Source organism: Podarcis gaigeae, assembly GCF_964106915.1.
Source record: "Podarcis gaigeae genome assembly, chromosome: 8".
Lineage (NCBI taxonomy): Eukaryota > Metazoa > Chordata > Lepidosauria > Squamata > Lacertidae > Podarcis > Podarcis gaigeae.
In genome coordinates, this window is record NC_139684.1 from 67,123,947 (window position 1) to 67,146,238 (window position 22,292).

General features: G+C 39.9%; 1 protein-coding gene across 50 annotated transcripts in view; it reads left to right on the forward strand.

Moving 5' to 3' along the window:
• The window catches only part of EPB41 (erythrocyte membrane protein band 4.1), a 137,323-nt gene that overhangs the window by 73,873 nt on the left and 41,158 nt on the right, over nucleotides 1-22,292 (forward strand). For 9 of the 50 annotated variants that reach the window (XM_083750663.1, XM_083750654.1, XM_083750649.1 and 6 more), the window contains 9 exons: nucleotides 1,830-1,872; nucleotides 3,640-3,715; nucleotides 5,450-5,668; nucleotides 7,359-7,446; nucleotides 9,793-9,945; nucleotides 10,162-10,259; nucleotides 11,226-11,398; nucleotides 12,167-12,283; nucleotides 16,262-16,467. In XM_083750663.1, coding sequence (XP_083606789.1) covers nucleotides 1,830-1,872; nucleotides 3,640-3,715; nucleotides 5,450-5,668; nucleotides 7,359-7,446; nucleotides 9,793-9,945; nucleotides 10,162-10,259; nucleotides 11,226-11,398; nucleotides 12,167-12,283; nucleotides 16,262-16,467 — 1,173 coding nt within the window. Of the gene's footprint in view, nucleotides 1-1,829; nucleotides 1,873-3,639; nucleotides 3,716-5,449; nucleotides 5,669-7,358; nucleotides 7,447-9,792; nucleotides 9,946-10,161; nucleotides 10,260-11,225; nucleotides 11,399-12,166; nucleotides 12,284-14,105; nucleotides 14,223-14,606; nucleotides 14,733-16,261; nucleotides 16,468-21,833; nucleotides 21,897-22,292 lie in introns of all 50 variants that reach the window. The other 41 variants (XM_083750643.1, XM_083750637.1, XM_083750658.1 and 38 more) reach the window with 10 other exon arrangements.

Below are 22,292 nucleotides of genomic sequence, written 5' to 3' on the forward strand. Positions count from 1 at the left end.
TACTTAATTCGTCCTGGAGGTCCATTCTTAACCTGAAACTGTTCTTAATCTGAAGCACCACTTTAGCTAATAGGGCCTCCTGCTGCCGCCGCGCCGCCAGAGCACGATTTCTGTTCTCATCCTGAAGCAAAGTTCTTAACCTGAAGCACTATTTCTGGGTTAGCAGAGTCTGTAACTTGAAGCGTATGTAACCTGAAGCGTATGTAACCTGAGGTACTACTGTACCATGAATATGCAGATCGTTCCTGCTTTGATCTCCTCCCCCTCATCTCTCTCCCTCCCACCCCTCCCCCAGTTAACTAGCAGGAGCAAAAATATCACAAGTGCTACATCACAAGCGCTACATCTGAACCAGGGATTATGATTTGTTTCACTCCAAACCAACCAAGTTCTGAAGCCAAGGTTTCATCTTGACTTGCTAATGATAGTTTGTTTTAACGTTACAAACCTTGATTCCTGGTTTGGATGCAACACTAAGCCAAGAGTCATAGTTGTTGCTCCTGAGCACTGGCAAGGAGCCAAAACCATGGCTTTGTATGCAGACACCGTGTGGAAATAACTGGTTCCTAAAAGTTATTTCGAGTTAAGGGGTTTTTTTATGACACTTTCCAGAAGCAATTACAGCTGCATGGATGTTCATTTTCCTAATTACTAACTTGCCTAATGCTGTAGTATGGCAGAAATAACTTTGAACTCACATTCTGTCAGTAAGCTGTTTAAGTGAGGCAAATTCAGGGAACTTTGAACCATTTGGAGCCCCACCAAGCATCTTGTAAGAGGTTATTTATATATGTCAATCTTCAAGATTATTGTATGACACTTCAAGATTAGTAAAATATGGTTGTGAGCCAGCAAGACCAGATGTGCACCCAGTTCCAGTTGCTAGCCATAGAATAGTAAGCTTAGTGACTGAATTGGGAACTTTCAAATGCTGGCAATGGAAAGATAGTTTTGTTTTCCTTCCTAGGGAGGCCTGTTGGGCAACATCTTAACTACGTTTTCCTTGCCAAATAAATAAGTTTTATTTTGTAAGGTTTGGGTTCCGCTGGTTCTTAATTTGTTTTAATTTGCCACTTTTTATTATTGCCAGGGGGTGATTTAGGCTAGTTTTTATTCATCAAAAGCATAGGTATGTCTATGTTTTCATGGACTAGAGCTCTGTGTCTTTTATGTAATTAGTTTTTCAAATACTATATAATAACTCAATGTGAAGCAAAAATGGCACCATCCATTTCACTGGTAATTGTCCGGATTGCTACAGATGGTGGTGGTTGGGGAGTTTAACCCTTTCTTCTCCTGCTTGTGGTCCTGATAGAACCACTCCTCTGAAGTTGTATTTGTATCTGGAGGAAATTTTCCTTTGGTGGCAATGAAAGATTTCCTCCCAATGCACATAGCAACTTCAGAGGAGAGGTTTTTTTTTGTTTTTTGTTCATGAATACAGCATGGAAAAAAAGGATTAGATTATCCTCCCCGCCTGCTACAATCCCAATAATCATCAGTCCCCAAGTGGCTTTGAATAACTATGCATGTTAATTGCAAACCCACATTTAATGTTTGTTGTAGTCTGGCTGTCAGAGAAAAATTAACTGTTCCTAAATAAAACCATGGCTGCTTGTCCATAGTTAAAGCCTAATCTATTGATTATGTCAGTGCCCCCAAAGATCAAATTTTAATTAATCCTATATGCAGTGTTTTTGCAATCTAAGATAACCCAATTGGCATCCAATGATGGTTGCTACTTAACTCAGTGACAGTACATTTTCAGGCCATATTCTTTGCAACTGTTGTCAGACTCTATATGACTAATTGCTACTGTTTTCTTGCAGACGTGGTTGGATGCTGCCAAAGAGATAAAAAAACAAGTTCATGGTAAGTGGCTCAAGTCTGTTTTTTATAAAAGAAATGGTAGATATTTATAGCCTTAGCATGCAATCAAAAGAAGCACTCAGCATTGCTGGAGTTCATGTAAGGGTGATAGAATGGATCAGGACAAATTTAAACAGAGTGCAGGTCCTCTGTTTTCCATATTATGTAGTTTTTCTTTTAATAAAACTGTTGCTTTTCTACAGAAGGACAGTTTGTATAGGTTATGTTTTTTAAAGTAGGAATTGTTTAAATTTAGAATATAGCAACATCATTGAAAATTAAGGGTGGACTTGCAAGTCACTTCTGGTTAAAACACCCATTGTCAACACAGCTTGCATCCAGCACCAAATTTGAACAGTGCCAAATGAAAGCCACTGCTGCAAAGGAAAAAATCAGGTGTGCACTCCCTACATTTGATCTCTGGTGAGTGATAGTTGGGTGTGGTCCACCCAATATGGCCTGATGGGCTAAACTGAGAGGTTTGGTAGGCCTAATTAGATTTGTAGGCTGGATGTTCCCCACCACTGATTTAACTTTTCTTTATTTTGGGATGATAAATCTGCTCCACTTCCCAGTGGGGAGGACTTGCAGAGGGGTGGGGACGAAGTCCCTCGTCACCTGGAGGTCCCAGCCGCGTCATAGATCCAGCCGGCTAATCTGATGGCTGGGGGGGGGGGGTGCTTCATTGAGCTCCCCCTACTGGTGCTTGACCCTTACAGGACTCCCTGCGTGACAGGCAGGAGTCAGATATAGTCGGATCAATTCCAATGCCTAAGCCAATACCGTTCACATTCTGTAACCAATAAAGTTGTGGCATAAATTTGCCCAATGACATTAACCTAATATTTGTGTCCTTGTGTCTCATTCATCAACGAGGGGGTGGCCTCGAGGTCTCAACACACAAACTTGCTGTGTTTGTTTTTGTTTACAATCATAGGGTAGTGTACAGAAATGCAGCAAATACAAATTTAATAAAAACTATACCAAATTATAGCTGGAACATAAAAAAATCATAATGTAGTACAGCAGGGGAAAATTCGTCAAATTAATCTAAACCACTTCTGTGAATTAAAAATTTCACAGAAGAGATTCATATTTACTTGCGTCAGTGTGGAGCGAGTTCCATTTATGTGGAGGAGCCCCTACTGAAAAGCCCTCATGGTTATGGGCCAGGATCTACTAGAGCAGGGGTTATCAACCTCTTTGGGTCCATGTGTACATTTGCAAACTGGAGAAACTGTTATGAGCATCTCTCTCTCTCTCTCTCTCTCTCTCTCTCTCTCTCTCTCTCTCACACACACACACACACACACACACACACACACACTGCAACTAAGCAACTATTCTATTGGCTACAATAGAATGTTTCTTTCAAGACTTATTTCAGCAGGGGGAGGACAACCTACGGGTGCAAAGGGAGTTCTGCAGGTGTGTCTGTAGGTACCATGTTGGTGACCCCTGCACTAGAGGAACACATAGAACGGTCTTACACTGAGTCAGACCATTAGTCCACCTAGTTCATCTATCTTTTGTCTATGCCAGCTAGCAGCGGCTCATCAAGTTTTCAGACAGGAGCCTTTCCCAGTCCTACCTGGAGATCCCAAGGATGTCAGGGAACCATTGTTTTGTTGACGGTGAGACATACCAGTGGGACAATGTCATATTCATTGTATTTATTTTTATCTCATGTTAACTATATTGCAGTATTTAATATTACTTGAAAGCAATATTATAAAGGAAAACTCACAACCAATCTGGTTTTAATTGCAGGAGGCCCATGGAATTTCACTTTCAATGTCAAGTTTTATCCTCCAGATCCAGCACAGCTGACAGAGGACATAACAAGGTCTGTAGTGCTCTTAGGAAAGCTGACAATCAAGTAATATTGTAATTTAGGAAAGGGTAATGGGAGGCAGGATATAATTGTGACAAATAATGAATGAAATTGATAAATACAGTGGTACCTTCAGTTGCGGATGGGATCCGTTCCAGAGATCTGGTCGGATCCCGAGGTTTCCACAACCTGAGGACCACTTCTGCACATGCATGCGCGGCAAAGCCAGGTAAAATACTTCTGGGTTTGCTGCGCGCGCATCCTGAAGTTTACGTAAATGGAGGTACGACTGCACTCATCAGGATTCAGAGAACTGTGTGCTTAGTTCTACAAGCCTAAGGACTTTTAAACTTGCATTTCTGTTTGACAAGCTACCTTATGACGCATGACAAACAGCTTTGGAAAAGAAAGGTGTTTGAAAAGCTGTTTGTGATACAATGTTTTTGAATGTTTATTATTTATTTAGTTCATAAAATTTATGCACTACTTGATTGTAAAACCCCCCCTCAAAATTGCTTATGAAAGATAAAACAGTAAAATCAGTAAAAAATTACAACCCTATGTATATGTATGTAGAACGAACGATAGGGAATCCTAAATTCAAACAGTTATTACAATGCTTGTCAACTTAGTAACATGACAGACTTAATGTCTGGTAATAAGGGAACTCAGTGGAGCATTTTAGAGAACTTGGAAATAGGTTGTGTCCCTGCAAAAGTAATACCTTCTTTAAAAAGCAAACTCCGTTCTTTATACTAGCTTACAGACCCATTCATACTTCCAACTTTCAAAATTTGGGAAAACTGGCCTGTAAAAAGGCAGTTGTGGGCATGAGAAATTTAAGACTGTAAACCTCTTTAAGCTCTAAACAAGCCATGAACAATGGATGGTATCCAGTCTTTCACATGAGTGCTGGAAAGAACAGGTGCTCAGTGGCATACCTCTGACTGCACTGTTGGATCTGCAGGTGCGTGTCCCATGCTAGGGAAAGTATCCCTGGATCTTGCGCTTTCCGGGCGATGGTATGGTAGCTAAAAGGTAGCAGTAGGAGGCTGAGTAGATTGGTGGCTTGGCTGCAGAACTCAAGAGGGTTCCCTTTCCAGGTGTGATCGCTACCAGATGTAACCAGGATCCATCGGGAACCTCTTAGACAGGAGTAATTTGTGTACAAGGGTCAGCTGAGACCCAAGAGGCTAGTTTCATTGCTAGGAGGCACAATTGCAGAACAACAGTCAGAGACCTGAGGAATCCATCAACCCCTGGGAAAAGAATATGGTGCTGGCTGCCCTGCACACCTAGTGTCCACTCCATTTGTACACTCAGAGGCTTCTGTATCCCATCTTCCATTTTATTGGATATAGGATCTTGCTCATTATACAGGTCCAGTGTTATTTTCTTGTTGAGGAACTTATTTTATTTTTCTGCTATCAGTCAGCTGTAAATAACAGAGGAGAAAAGAGACTGAGTGTTATGCTATGTTAGTGATAACCAAGTGCCTGTTCCAGATTGTGTAGTATGAGCATCCTCTCCTGATTGTTGTTGTCTATGTTAAATACAGATAAGCAATACTTTATTCATGTGGGTTCTCTGTCCATATGGCCTGGTACAATTTCCAGTCATATGAAAGTAGGGGTAGACTGTTCCAAGCGAGAAGCACACTAACATATTTCTAATGAACCAATGTCCACTGTTTTGTCATCAGAGTTTGAATTCCCCATTCTGAGGCTTTCTTTTCCTCCTCTGTAGGTACTATTTGTGTCTCCAGCTAAGAAAAGACATTCTCACTGGACGGCTTCCTTGCTCCTTTGCAACATTAGCTTTGCTGGGTTCTTACACAATCCAGTCAGAACTAGGAGACTTTGACCCAGATCTTCATAGCCCAGATTATGTCAGTGAATTCAAGCTGGCCCCAAATCAGACAAAGGAACTGGAAGACAAGGTCATGGAACTACATAAGACCTATAGGTAATTTAAAATTTAGCATTTTTGTATGACTTTTTAATGTTTCCATTGTTATTAGCTTCATTTTATTGATGCTTATGATACTTATTGTAAACCTCCCTGGGATTTTGGATCAATGAGGGGCCGAATAGAAATTGAAATAATAAAATAAATATGCTAAAAAGAAATTTCATATAGGGGTGAATAGGGGTGCAAAAATCCAGGTCCCCAGTAACAATTGGTACCCCATAAACTAAGCCTGATGACTAGCATTGAGACTGCTGCAGGGGTCAGGAAGCTGATTTTTCTTCATTTGTTTCTTGTAAGTCGGGGATCCTCAGTATAGTGACCTCCAGATGTTGTTGGACAGCAACTCCCACCATTCCTGACCATTGGCCATGCTGGCAGCAACATCTGGAGGGGGCCATATTGGCTTCTCCTGTTCTAAGTTGCACGCACCAAAAAAATAAAATAAAAATAAGATAAAGTTGAAGAATGTGCAAGTGTGAAGACAAGTACAAGTATTTGAAACCTGTTCTGTGAAGTAGCTTCCAGACATTTGCAAAATACTTTCAAGGTCTTCAAACATGCCCCCCCCCCCCATTGGAGATTATCTTTTGTCCATTTCATGTGAAGCATTCCTTAATTGTGCTACTGTTGTGAATTATTCAAACCCGTGTGTATGGATCTTCAATTGGACTTATGTTTAATTAACATAAAAAAATGACATGGAACTTCGCACTGGGTGTGATTTAAGACTCACTTCAAAGCATTTTTGATGCTTGAGCTGGATAAAAAATATTTTATAACAATACTTGTTACAGTTACCCTGAAGTGTATTTTGAAACTCTTTTCAGTAATAGATTGTGGCTCAATTCTCAATGCACCATATGGCTGGAAGAGACGTCTCATACTGTTAGGAATAACTTCTATAAATACACCAGTCCTTCTGTTCTATGAATACACAGCAGGACTAGAAAGGAGGTGGGAGGTTTAAACATTTAAACAAAGCATCTGTGAAGCGCTGTCTTGCTGTACCACTGAGATGAAGTTTGTTAGTAAAGTTCAAGACAGAAAACAGCCTCATATTGAGCATAAGTTCACATAACTCCATATTTACTTTACTTGTCCCTAGCATGTCTTTTCCCTTAAGTGATTTCATATGCCCTTGCTTTTAATTTTCAAGAGCTGCAGCTTAGTTCTAAGCCTGGTTACTCAAGAAACTGGCACTGTGTTAAGTGAAGTTCACTCCCAGGAAGCCATGCATAAGTTTGTAACCTTAACTGATTTGTTATTGATTTGTTGATTTATTACTTTTTTTAACTCCCCAACTGTTCCAATGTTTTTATTGTACACATATCTGAGATACATTTTTCTGGTACCTTTTGGTCATATGTTTCTGTCTTCTTTAGTTTGTCTAGTTTAATTTGTTAACCACATTCTTGCAAGCTAGCCTCTTTTGGAGAATCTGTAGCAAATAGATAATTCCTAGGATGTATAACAACAATAATTATTATTTTAGAAAGTTGCCATTCTAGTGCTAAAGAACTCACTGAAGGGTTAAAAAAACAAGAGGTTTGCAGGGTCCATTTTTTTATTTCTTTTGATAAATGCATGTACTGTAGTATCTGCTAATGATTTATTTTTTTAAAACCACCCTGCGAAGTAAGCAAATAGTGGGCTTGCTGTATCATTTTCCATTATATTTCTGTAGATGTATGACTCCTGCTCAAGCTGATCTGGAATTTCTTGAGAATGCCAAAAAGCTGTCTATGTATGGAGTTGATCTTCATCACGCCAAGGTAGAAGAAAATACTTGTTTCATATCACAATATTTTTACTTTTAATGTGCAAAGCCCTTGGTTTTCATCTTCTCTCTCCTACTTGATACCATGAGTAGGGAGGGTTCTTGGTTTTTGTCATGCTCCAGTAGGTGCCCCTCAGGGTCTAGGATCCCGTCCAGAGTATAAGTCTTCTCCCAAGATATTCACAGAGAACTGGGATGATGTTCCAGCAGTGTCCAAAACAAGCAAAGGTCATGCACAGGACCATACTGTAATCCATAGACAAAGGCAGGTAACAGTCCCAGGTCAAATCCAGGCAAGGATACAACACAGCAGGCAGAGGAGACTAGGTTCAGGTTCAAGAAACCAGAGATCTATGTTGTTTCCAAGTCAAATGGACAGTGGCCTTCCTGGACCACAGCTGTTGTTTCCAGTCTTGCTTGCTCTCAATGAGACCTCTATTCTAGATCCATAGACACATGCTGTGTTGTTACTCTTCAACCTGGACTTGGACCTTTTGGCACTGACATTCTCAAGGGCTGGGGGTGGGATTTTACTTCCTCCTCTGACAATACTGTTGGTTCTTCAGCAAATCTCCCTCTGGAGATTCCTTCCAGGTGATCCTCAGCACTTGTTCCAAGGGATCTTGCCTCCTCCTCCATATCTTTGATGTACAGTGGTACCTTGGGTTAAGTACTTAATTCGTTCTGGAGGTCTGTTCTTAACCTGAAACGGTTCTTAACCTAAAGCACCACTTTAGCTAATGGGGCCTCCTGCTGCTGCCACGCTGCCGGAGCACAATTTCTGTTCTCTTCCTGAAGCAAAGTTCTTAACCCGAGGTACTATTTCTGGGTTAGCGGAGTCTGTAACCCGAAGCGTATGTAACCTGAAGTGTATGTAATTTGAGGTACCACTGTAAAGGGTGTTGGGGTGTTGGGTTTGTTCTCCGAGATGGTACTGGTTCATGGCTAGGCATGACAATTTTGGATTATTGCAACAGAGGTTGAAGCCAAGGAATTCCTCATTTGATCTAGTTAATCTAATCATACTTGGAATGGGTTTACAGCCTAAAATGTGGTGTCCGCCCTACAGATGAGTTCATACCTCATTCAGAAATAACATTCTTGACCATTTAAAAATGGTTGCTATATATTTGATGTTTACAACCACATAGTAACTAAATCAGTGTATCTTTCAGTTTATAGATTAGGGTCTGTTGGATACTGTGGGATGAATTCATTCCTATGGAATCTGCTGTCACATTTCATTCTGTAGTGTATCCCACAAAGACATAAGCTGCAGTCCTGTACACACTTAGGAGTAAGTTCCATTAAACTGAATGGGGCTTACTTCTAAGTAGACATGTATTTGATTGCTAGCCTGTACACCCTCATTATTCTCTACCCAAAGGAGTTAATTTCATTAGAACTCATCATTGCTCTAGAATCTCTTGAATTCTGCAGGTGATGTTCCATCATACCCAGTTGCTTTGAGCTTGTGGGACCTGTTATAGGGCATGGAGCATATTAAATGTATTTTATTGGCCTGTGTGTATTATGCTGCTAGATAAAGTTTTTTTTAATTGGTGTTTTATAGTTGATTGTGCATTAAGTAGTCTTTGGTTCAGAAAGGTGAGTTGTATTTTTTGAAAAGATCTAAATTTGTCACTGTGTGGCAGAATAATCTTAATGAGATGGTCAATAAAAACTCGACTGGAAAGATTTTTAGTATTGATGCTTTTGTACTGAGCCAATCATTAAATAATCAGAGCACAACTGTGACTGCTGGGTGTCCTAGTATCCTAGTTTCTAAACAAAAATAGCTTGTCCGGGGGTGGAAGTTTTTCACTCATCTATTCTATTTCCACTTGAATCTTTCTATTTTTGTGAGTAGAAAACTCAGTTCCTGGTAGTGTGTATATAGCCTAAGTAGAATTTTCTTTCTACCCTAGGACTTATAAATAAACTTGCTCATGGCCTTTTTGTCATTGCTCTTCCGTCTGGGACAGTGATTCTCAGTAACAGGACCTACAGAGGTCCCCCTGATAATCAATTGTTTGAAGATAATGCAGTACAGGACACTTAGGGAGAAGCGTTTTTCACATAAGAGGTAGTGGAAAGAGTTGTCATGTCTGCAAATACATGTTGGGAGGAATGCTTAAGCTGTTAGTGATTTCTGGCTTTTGAATGTTTGAAAAGTGGGGAGACAGATTCAGTAGCATCATAAAAATCAAGTAACAGAATATCTCACTACGAATTCTGGGGCCCGAGAAATGAGTAAGGGGCATAGAGGGCAAGTGCTTTGCATGCTGAAAAGTGGATTTGTCAACACGTGTGAAGTGTGTTCCAAACTCTGCTTTTGTAGGACTTGGAAGGTGTGGATATTACTTTGGGAGTCTGCTCCAGTGGCCTTCTTGTCTACAAAGATAAATTGAGAATCAACCGTTTCCCTTGGCCCAAAGTGTTGAAGATTTCCTACAAGCGCAGCAGCTTTTTTATCAAAATTCGACCTGGCGAGGTAGGCTTTGGAGTTATATACTATTTTCATTCCTTTTTAAAAAATCTGACTTCTGTCTAAGAAAAATATTGACAGAGCAAATGAACTGTTCTGTAGATTGTCCAAATTGTATTGCAGTGGACAGAGGTCTAACATGATAGTTTTCTGGCTTGATACTTACAATGCACTTTATGTGAGGCTGTCCTCAAACTTACTCTGTACTGTTGCTCTCTACAGCATGAACAATATGAAAGTACAATTGGATTCAAGCTTCCTAGTTATCGGGCAGCTAAGAAGCTGTGGAAAGTTTGTGTTGAGCATCATACATTTTTCAGGTATGTTTCTTTTCCCCCATCCAATATGACAAATGGTGTGTGTTTGTGTGTGTGTAAAAGCTGTAAGTTTTTATTCCAGTTGTTGGTATACATTGCCAGGAGTTGCGAAGGAAGCCTCCAATTTGCACAGAATTGTTCAGACAGGAAAGCAGGAACATAGGAAGCTGCCTTACACCTAGTCAAACCCTTGGTCCATCTAGCTCAGTATTGTCTACTCCGACTGGCAGCAGCTCTCCAGGGTTCCAGGGAAGAGTCTTTCTTAGCCCTACCTGGACATTCTGGGGACCTTCTGTACGCAAAGTGATGTTCTGCCACTGAGCTAAGGCCATTAATCTGCAAATGCTTAATAAAATGTAGGTAGTCAACTTTTACCATAGGAAGAATGAAGAAATGAGAATGTCGTATTAGGAATGAGTGCTCATAAAGGGATTTCATTAACTGAGGACCAGTGTTGTACAGTAGGGTGGGTGAACTAGGGGGACCTGGGTTCAGATCTCCACATGGCTTTCTCAGAACCATCTTGGATGAGTCATTGTCTTCATTCAATGTAATGCTAAGATTATAGGAAGCTGCGTTATACTGGAGCAGACTATTGATTTACCTTCCTCAGTATTGTTGACATGGACTGGAAGTGGTTCCCCTGGGTTTCAGGTAGCAGTTCCTCCCAGCCCTTCTGCATGCAAAACCTGCTCTACTGCTGAGCTGTGGCCTTTCCCCATGGCTTGCTACCCTAAGTGCAGCTGTTTATTTTTCTCATATGAGTGAATGGTACTCATATGTGGGGGAAATATAGGGGGAGCACTTGGTGACACCATTGGGGTTATGATGGCCACCATGCTCTAACTCATACAATTTAAGTTCCTATGGGTTTATCTTATGCAAATAATTGCCACCATGCTGGATCTTATTTGACTTGGCATTATTGGTTGGAGATGAATAATGTGGAAATATTCACATGCATTTTAGGCTAACATCCACTGAAGCAATTCCCAAGAGCAGGTTCCTGGTACTGGGTTCTAAATTCCGATACAGTGGTCGGACACAGGCACAGACAAGACAAGCTAGTGCCCTGATTGACAGACCTGCACCACAGTTTGAACGGACAGCAAGTAAACGGGCCTCTAGAAGTCTTGATGGCGGTGAGTATCTAAACTTCCCTGCTTTGCTATAGGGACCCCCTTATACTAGTCTTAATCTGTAGATTTTCGGTTTACAGATTCTGCTCAGAGCTTCATTTGATTTGGTTTTCAGATGCTCATATTCGTTTAAAGGTTTTTTTCTTTATCAAGTGGTGTTTTCTTTTTAAAATTATTAAATTAATTTGTTTTACAAAGTTGTCCATGGTATATGCCCTAGGGGAATAAATAATGTAGAACTCAGTAGCTTATACACAGTTCTTACCACATCCTGGACACATGGGTGCCACTGCAACTCCATTCCTTTTCTTTTGGGAAATGTGAGGAGCCAGTTTCTAAGAGCATTGCTGCTGGTGTGAGGAGAAGTCACAACATAGGCTCTTCACATTTGTCCAAGGTTACATGGGACAAGGTGTGAGAAGGACTTGCTTTTTAATGAATCCCAAGCTGTTGAGATAATGTAAGAACTGGACTCTAAAATTCTGAACGTTCATAAAGCTTTTATATTATCCCCCCCAAAATGAAATGATGTGCCTTTGAATGCATCCTGTTAATTCTAACTAACAGCTCTACAATTTGAGATAAAATTGTAAATTATTTTGGAATAAGGCAAAATTCCACTTTCCATCATTGCCCTGCTGAAAGTCAAATTGAAGAACCAACAACAAAGAATAAGAGCAAACCATAATTATATCCAGACTAAAATCTACAATGTTCTCTTTATATATACTATATCCTGAATATTCTGTAACATGTACACAATTTCTTCAGCTAAACGTGGCTCTCAAAAAATAGAGTTCAGACCCGTAAAGGAGGAGAAGCAGGAGGATGTGGTGTTGGTTGGGGTTCCGGAATCAGAACCTGTGGAACAAATTCGAGAGAAGCCAGGTATCGCTGTGGGTAGCTCTGATTCTCTCTCTCTTCTTGCCTCTGCGGTGCCTTTTCTATCCTTTCATGAGCTGAGACATCTTATCTGAATCTGAAATGCTTCATATGTTCTGGCACCCATTTTTTCCTCTTCAAATAAATAAAACAATGTCTTAATTGGTCAGAACACAGTTGGCCACTTCTGTACTTCACTCCATAAAAGCCCTTGCATCAGCAGTAGCATAGATTTCAGAGGACTGGCAAAAATGCTTTGCACTTTGAATTAATAGTCAGGTGACTGAAATACAAATATTTGCTCATGCTGTATCAAATTGCAACATAATGGAATGGAATGGAAAGAAAATAAAAGAACTTGAGATGGAGCTGTTTCCCCCCCACTCTTGCCCCTCACCACCCCACATCTGAATTCTCAGACTGAGAGCTTTGTAATTGCTGTGCTGGAAAATAATAGATTTGCAACCCTAAAATTGTATTCAAACTCTCCCAGGTGTATAGGACACGCTCGCTTCTTTCAGTTGTTTCAGAATTCATGTTAATGAGGTCTTAAGTTTCTTACCAAAACTTAAGTGTGTCTCTAAAGACATATAATTTTTCATAATACTTTTCCCAAAAACTGATACTTAGAAACTGCATAGCTTCTCATCTAATATACATTTGCATTTGCTATGTTAGCTGAGCACATTTCTGACGTAATGAAAAGACTCTTACAATGGGTCTTGAACTAGTTTTCAGTTTGGCTTCTTCACGCTAACCTTTCATGTTATTCTGTTATATTCTTACCAACAGGATCTAGTCAGAGCATTCTGCTTATTGGTATTGGGAGCTCCTCTTTAGCTTTATGCAAATGAAGTAGGGTTTATCCCTGTACATTTCTTTCTGCATGCATTCATTTTAGAAATCTAGTGGGTTTTTTATTATTTGAGCACTGGAGAATCATTTCTTGTGCACAGTATTAACATCGCATACTATAAGGCTGAACAAAAGTACTTGAGAGATGTGGCCTCCTACAGAACAACATCTTAGCTCATACAAAGGCATGCTCTTTGTACTTATTTTAGTGTGCAGGTGGTGGAGTTGTGATGGGGATCTAACTTCTTAAGTGACTTTAAACAAACTGTATTTTTCTCGGATGTGTGCCTCTGTTGTAGATAAGAACAATATAACCATAATGATTGTACCACTAATACACTAAATTCTTCATATCGGTAAAACTTTTTTTAAAGCTCTGCCTGTTGGCTGACTATTGGACTTCCGCATTTTAGAGGGACGGTTGTATCCAGTTAGTCATACTCAGAGTAAACCCACTGAAATTAATGGACATGACTAATATATCAAGTGTTAGGATTGTCAAAAGGCAGCAGCAGCCTTCGTAGTTCTGTCACCCTCAGAAGTTTGAAGGTTGGTGATCCAGGTGAGGACATTTTCCGTGGCAGCCTCTAAGCTATGGAATTCTCTCCATACAGAGGTACAGCTGGCACTTTCACAGTATAGCTTTTGTCATATGCTAAAGCTCCAGTTCTTTACCCTGGCCTTTGACACCTGAGAGAGAGAGAGATTTTAGGACCCACACCGTTAGTCTGAAATTATTTTTTAAAACTGTGTTTTAATAATGTATTTTTATATTATTGTAACATTTTCTGGAACCTTAGGGTGAAGGGTAGGTCAGAAATCCAATGAACAGTAAACACCGACGACAACAACAACAACTTAGGTAGGCCCATTAATTTAAATGGGTCTGCTTTGAGTAAAACTTTGATACAACCTAGAGGGTTTTAAAAATTGAAATCTTATTGGCGGTTTATTAACTGTGCAATTCTTCTAGCGAAAGATACGCTTGAGAATTTTGAAAAAATAGTGACTGAGGAAGAACTGAAGTTTGAAGTATTTAAAGTTCCTGTTCCAGAACCAAAATTAGTGGAATCATTAGAAAAACAGTCAGGTACAAGTGTGACAGCTTCTCATATGAGTGTGGTTTAACATTCCTTTCTGCTTTCTCCCCTGTTGAGAATATTAAGATCCTAAAGGCTAATATCAATAATATAAACCCCACACGATAGTCGCTGAACTAACCATACCATACACAAAAGTATGCAACCTTTCTAAATAAATCAATAGCAATTTTATGTTGCATCTGTCTTTGTATAGTGCATGATTTATTGAAATATATTACTGGAATCTTATTTTTAAAAGCTTAAGATAAGGAATAATAAATACTCTGTAAGATTAGCATTCAGGCAAAGCAAGATTTGCCAGCAAATGTAGTCCTAGTAGTCTTTCCCTTTTATTCTTAACAGTTTTAAAACGAATGCATAACTTTTTTTAGCCATACATGTTCTTGAAAAGTTTGACATAAGCCCAATAAAAGAAGAGGAGAAGGAAGAAAAAACAATTGTGATGCAGAATCTAGAACAAAAACCGCTATTACTTGAAACAGTTCAGAAGGAGTCAGGTATAACAGTGATAGCTTTTCACACTTGTGTGGCTAATATTTTCTCCTTCGTAGTTAATACACTCTCTCTTGCTTCTACCACCTAAGAATTCACTAGTGCTCACTGCAGTGACAAAAACTTACTAGTGGCATGGCACTCTCACAGAATGGTATGAGATTTCAAAGAAGCAACAGCTCTGTTGAGAACTTAAAGAAGAATTTAAATTACCATCATTCTTTAAGCACCAAATAGCATTGTGAAAGTGAGGGAACATCCATATATAGCAGTTTTGAAAAGGGCTGTATGTAGATTGAATGCCGTTCTAACCTTTGCAGAATGCATGCTCTGGGGTGTTTGTGTTTTGCGGGGCCCTTGACTTTACGTAATCTAGAGAAATTGCATGATCAGTGTAGGTAAGCATGACCTTCCAGTAGTAGCAGAGTAGACCCACAGTGCGGAGGGAAAACACAAAAGGTTCCTGCCTTAATAGGCAGAGAAGGAAAAGAGCTTAATAGGCAGAGAAGGAAGTGCATGATCCTACTGCCTGCTCACAATTTCTTAACCATACTTAAAGTGCTTCTGGTTAACGCTAAAGAGTGCAAGACAGATTGGTGTCCAAGATCATACTTTAACTTGAGTAGCTTAGTTTTTGATTATTAAGTATATTTAATTGATTAAACATGTACTTGGTATTTGAATTTAACCTTTGAAAATGTCTTTTGTGAAGGCAATGGCTCTTCTGGGGGAACATATACAATTGTGGGCTGATAAGAATTTCTTGGTGCTATTAATTAATACTAAATACATTTAATGTGTTTTGTGTTGGGAGCAGGAGGTGGTGCTGCACTTGCACGTTCTCTTGCATCCTTAGCGGTTTTTCTTAGTGCCTTCTGACATTGTTATTGTGTGGTGCCCATCTGCACTTCAAACATGTCAGCAGCCCAATATCATGTAGGAAGAGTCCACATTGTGTCACCTCCTGATGCAAGCATTGACCCAGTTTCCCAGGAAGGTTTTGTAGAAAGGTGGTGTAGATTCTCCCATACAACCTAGGGCTTTTGATGCTATCCTCACACCACAGGAAAGATCTGCAGTATTGCAAGTTACATCACAAGGGCCATTAGTATTGAGGCCTGTCCACCATTTTAAACAAACATGTTTATAGTCAACAAGTTCATATTTTCTTGGGTTTTGAGTGTATTGGTATTAGGTAAACAGCAGTAATCTGGCTTTTGTTGTAACATTGGTGATTATTCACACCACAATTAGCTGTTTTTATAAAAACAGCATTTGAAATGAAGTGCTTTTACAGTGTGGATTTGACTAGCATTTTAAGTGTGTGGCTCTTGAGTGATATCTAATTTTGGTTTATTTTATTCAACACATGCTAAAAACAAACTTAGCTTTCCACATGAAACCAGTGCCAGCTGCTTTGCACTTCTTTCTTTTGCATTGCTGTGACTCCTTTCCTCCTGGTTTTTTCATTCTTTGGGGTCGGATTTTGGGGGTTTGCCTCACTCTCACTAAAACAAAATATATTTCTACTCAGCAGTAGCAGTGGTTACACCAGACCGAAGCCCACGGCCTACATCTGCACCAGCTATTGCTCAGAGCCATGTAACCGAACCAACTCCTCCAGTTGTATCTGAAAGCAAGGAGCCAGTGGTCACTAAAGCTGAGAAGGAGAGAAAAGAGGTACAACACGAACAAACTCTGCCAGAGAAAACCAAAACAGAGCCTGCTGAAGGATCCCAGGTATGTTAGACTACCGCTGTTAAATTATATATTGTTTGCTTGTGTGTGAGAAAAATAAAAAGTTGAAGGGTCCTTTATGTAGGAGTTCATCTCAGTCAGGGTCCGTCAAATACACCTTGTTGCCAAAAGCAGCCAGTAAAGGTGTCTCCTTGGCTCACCAGGAAAAGTGTGCCCTTATTTTCTCTTTGTTCTGTATTCTGGACGTAGGTTAGAGTTGGAATGGCAGATTACACTACTTGCCCAGCCCTCCTGTCCCTGCCTGCTGACACAGGAGAAAGCTCAAGCTGAACATTTGTCACAGTTGTCCTCAGTGGCCAAACAATTCCCACTGTGACTAATATGCCATATGAACCTTGTAACCAATACTTTCCAGTAGTCCTTTCTCTTTTCCTGCCTGACTATTCTGCCTAGGTAGGGGGATGACTGTACTTTCCAACTCTGCATACCTGCAGCTGGAGAGAGTTGCTCACCCTCTGGCTCTTCTGAGAACACAGTCTTTGGGTTCCTTCCAAAATGCCTGTGCTCTGTCAGAGGGGTCTACTCTGGTATTCACTGTGGCATTTGCAATCAGTTTGCACATGGCTTTATTGGTGTCCCAAGCGACTTTGTGAGTTGCTTGTTCTGTCATACTTGTTTTGATCTCAGTGCTGCATTTGAAAACAGTGAAACATATTTTACTCCCATTGAAATCTGTAGGAAGTAAGGAGAAAATTTTGTTCTTAAGTCCCATATTGTGGCTGTACTCAGATGTCCTTTGGGCTTGGTGACCACACTGTTGTGATGAGAGGTACAATCTATTTTCTCCATGAAAAGTTCTGATTTTAACACTCTTGTTGCAAAGATATGCAACACTTTATACAAGTGTATAGGGACTTATTTGCTATTACAAATTATGGCCTGCTAGAAAGCAAAACCAAAATGTATGGCTTGATCATATGACTTGTAATGACATGGCTTGATTGCCTTTGCAATTCCACTAATTCTGGTCAGTGATCAGGCCTGTTCTTGAGCTGTGCTTGTGCATTTACTGCTGCTGAGGTTTGAACTCAGAATCTTTCAGCAGCTACAGAATGTCAGTTTATTTGCTTTCCCTGAATTCACAAGTTCTTTTTATGCTGACAACTAGACACAGGTTGATTGTCATTCTTTACATGATATATAAAAAAACCCCTCCATGATAGAAGCTTCTTAGGAGAGGACTACTTTAGCATTTTTCTGCTCATCTCCTACATATATTTGTGTCATGTACAGTAGAACATACACTTCGTTTGTTGGTGTGACTTCAGTTAATGGCTGTGTGGTATAGTTCTTGTGTCCCTATAGTTGGGAGAAAGTGGAAAAGACAAATGAAATGAGCAGGGCTTTGTAGCATTAATTCTTAAGCCTTTTGGAAGAGGTTGGGTATTTTAAGCTTAAAGAATAAGCAGGGTAGGGGAATAGGCAAGAGAGGTTTTTGGAAAAGGTGTGAAATTATTTTCTCAGCTTTGGAACTTGTGGGTCATTGAATGATTATGATTGCCAACAAGTTCAGGACACTACAATAGGACGCCCTATGATTTGCACTGCATAATTCATTGTCACCAGATACAATGATATCAGGGAATGGGTCTTTCCATTGATCATACTCTACTTGTGAGTTCTGTGGAGCATTTAGCTTCCCACTGATGAGTCAATTCCAGCAAGGCATTTTTATGACCCAACAGGAAATCTGAGAGCCAGTTCTCAGGGTCATTTTCATCTCCATTAAAGCGCTTTCCAAGTGATTTGTATGGAGATGGTAACATAAGAACCAGAATCTCTGTTAATATACATTTTCAGCTATTTCAATACCAGCTGAGAAGGCATTTTCAGTGGAGCCAGAATTGACAGCATGAACCAGTTCTGTATTTGTGTGTATATCCAAAAATAGGAGTAATTCAGATAAAGTCAATAAGTTGACAGATAGGAATGAGTGGAGTTGATAGCACCACCACACAATGTACATTTATTTCAATCATTGTATCCCAAAGGATCATGTAGCTAGATTTTCACATAGTAGGGTTTTAGTCTTCTTTCCTCCACCCAAAAGAGCATATCCGTGTACATATATCATGCTTCACTGCAAACCAGATTTAAAATTTGGGAGAGTTTCACAGTTGGTTTATGGTGCAGCACATGAGTCCACTTTCAGATTGTGCACACAAAAACTTTAATACTAAAAATATCCAGTGGGGCTTGCATGGGAGCCTCTCCAAAAGTGCCCTCGAAATGTCTATTAGTATATAACTTTTAAAGTTAGATTGTTCCTTAAATATGTGAGAAGAGTTACTTCCTTACGTATATTACTCTTAAACTGGGGATCAAAAGAACTAGACAACTACTTAGTTATTTGTGATTATTTTGATGTTTATTATATGATCATGTGCATGTTGTTTTGAGTTCGATTGCTTTGTGGTATTTACCGTATTTTCCCCTCTATAACACGCAGATTTTTTCTCCTAAAAAGGAAGGGGAAATGTCTGTGCGTGTTATAGAGCGAATGTGTGGTCCCTGGAGCCGAAAAATCAGGCAAAAATCAAATCGCGCTTCATGGAGAAGGGAAACCTGAAAGGAGGAAGCGGCTGCTTTCCTGCATTCTGCCTCAGGGTCTTACTGCCCACCCTCCTCTGTTTCGTTGCTGTGTTTGCTGAAACGGAACAAAGAGCAGGGAAAGCCCCTCCCCTCCAGGCAAGCAGAGGAGTAATTCCTCTCTGTGCTCGGTGCTGCTGGGGGAGAGGGAGAGAGAGGGGGGGAGGGAGAGAGAGGGGGGGAGGGAGAGAGAGAGAGGGGGGGAGGGAGAGAGAGAGAGGGGGGAGGGAGGGAGAGAGAGAGGGGGGGAGGGAGAGAGAGAGGGGAGAGAGAGAGAGAGAGAGAGAGAGAGAGAGAGATATGGCTGGCTTGGGTGGGGGGAAACTTTTGCCTTTCTTTCCTCCCTCCCGTTAAATCCCTCTCCTGCATTCTTAGCCAGCTGCTTCTCTGCACACCCCTCTCATGTCCCTTCTTTGTTTTTCCTTCGCTCCCCACTTAAAATGTGGTTACAAAGCATAGATCCACATGGATCCTCAGGATCTTTGCATTGGGTCACCCCAAATTCACCATCAGATCACATAGCATGTCCATGGCTACAGCCTGCACCAAAAAATCACGCACCCACTGTTGCCTGGGGCTGCAATGGTGCAAAAATGTGGTTACAAAGCATGGATCCACAGGGATTCTCAGGATCTTTGCATTGGGTTACCCCAAATTCACCATCAGATCACATAGCATGTCCATGGCTACAGCCTACACCAAAAAAATCACGCACCCACTGTTGCCTGGGGCTGCAATGGTGCAAAAACGTGGTTACAAAGCATGGATCCACAGGGATTCTCAGGATCTTTGCATTGGGTCACCCCAAATTCACCATCAGATCTGTGGTCTGTGGCCACAGCATGAAGCACAAAAATGATACATCCACTGTTTCATTCAGAATGTTTTTTCCCTTGTTTTCCTCCTCTAAAAACGATGTGCGTGTTATGGTCAGGTGCATGTTATAGAGCGAAAAATACGGTATTCACAGCTCTTACCAAGCTGCATACAAATAAAATAAATAGTTCCACGTGCTCAAGGAACTTGAAGCAGGCCATGTGGCAAGCTGTTCAGGGTGGGGGGAGAGTTTAGGCAGTATGTTGTGATATTCTTTCCAGTCTTCAAAGGGAGAATAAGTGAAAAAACACACTGGATGTGTGCAAGCATTTAGGCATGTTTAAAGAAAATTTTGGGATCTTTGGTATTGATTCTCGGTAGTGGTGCCCGCCCCGTGGAATGCCCTCCCACAAGATGTCTGACTATTAGAAGGCATCTGAAGGCAGCCCTGTTTAGGAACGGTTTTAATGTTTGATGTTTTGTCACTTTTTATATATATTCTGTTGGGAGCCGTGCAGAGTGACTGGGGAAACCCAGCCAGATGGGTGGGGTATAAATAATTTATTATTATTATTATTATTATTATTATTATTAGCATCATTAGCATTATTAAAATGTATTAACCCTTACTTTTGATCAGAGAGTGGATAGGAAAATTGAATCTAGAACTTGTTCCAAAATTGTTTTCTTACTGTATTTTATTTCTCTCTCTATATTTTATTTCTGAAAAATATCTATAAAAACATTATAAAATGTTAAATTCAAAGTAGGCTATGGTGAACTAACAAATTGTCACTGTAAAGGTATGGTGTCACTTATTTCTGTAACTCTTTAAAATCTGCATGTTACTTAATGCATGCTTACAAATGTTTCAAAAACAAATAGCTGTTTTTGAAACAAACCTGTTTCCAACACCCTACTAACAAAGCAAAAAAAATGTTTTTGCCACTTTATTTTTTTAATGTAGGTGGGGAAAGTGCATATCGAAGTGTCAGTACCCACCACAAATGGTGACCAAAATCAGGTTTGTCTGGTTAGGTTGCTTGTATTCTTTATTTTATTTTTTATTTTTAAGGCTGAAAGATGAAAGTTCCAAAATAAATCAATGAACAATTTTTTCCTCCCTCTCCCCATTTTTTATATAATCTATCACAAAACAGCAGCGTGCAGGAAAAGAGGAAGAACCAATAAGAATGAGGAAGGTTAGCTGTTTCTTCACTTTCATCAAAGCAAAATTACCATCTCATTCATGCATATTTAAAAAGACAGTGTCCTGGTTGCTTCATGTGCCTTTTAAAAAATCAGTAGTTGTTAATTTATATTTACAGTCTTCTCTGTCCAGATGATTTGGACTAGATTTTACACGTTACAGATAACAACTTAATTCTTGGCTCCTTATAAAAATCTAGTCATTCATCCATGAGAACTGTGAAAAGTCAGCATTTAAGGAAGTGAAAAATGCTTGACTGCAGAAGTAATATAAGAAGGAACAGATTAAAATATTTCAGATTGCATACATATATTTAAGTATATCATTTATTAATATTAATAAATACCGATTTTAACATTCTGATGCTAACATTCTGATGTCCCATGCAGCTGTATTCCTCAAAATATATTGCCTTCCACAGAAAGTGCGTGATCATTTCTTTACTGAGAGAACGCTCACAACACAAATAGGCCAGCGAAGCCCTAGGGACTGTTTTTTTAAAGGGAACTCATTACATTTCCCCATGATTCACAAGCAAAACTTTTCATTTCCCTCAGATTCTTCACATGATCTTGTGGCTCCATACCCTACACCCCATTGGCATATCACAGCTCTCTGAACGTTAATTTAACCTTTTTCGTTTTCCGATTTGCAAATTCCTGCAACAACAACCTTTTAATTTTTTTTGTGCTTTTTTTTTTGTTTGTTCCCCCCCTTTCTTTCACTTTCACAGAAAAGATCAAAGAGACTAGATGGTGAAAACATTTATATAAGACATAGCAATTTAATGTTGGAGGTTTGTATGAATTTGAAGCTTCTTTCGGTTGCGTTTGCCTGGACCCTCTGCATTCTTTGCTGAACTCTTTTTCCTCCTCTGCTGCTACATTTGTTTGTTTTTGTTTTGCATGCTGTTGCATGAAGACGTTGAAATAGGCTTTTGCATGCAATAAACATGACACTATACAGCCATTTTTCCTACCTGTTTAGATTTTTCTTCTTGAATTTACCTGAAAAATATGTGATTGGGATAGTTTTTCACTTGAGTGTTTTCTAAAAGCTCGACGACTTGATTACATGGCTGTCTACAAAAAGTCAAGGGCTACGAGGAACCAAGCAAGTAGCCAGGTTTTCAGAGTTGCATTTTGTGATGCCATTCTATTTCCAGTAAGCCCATTGCCAACTTGAGAATAGA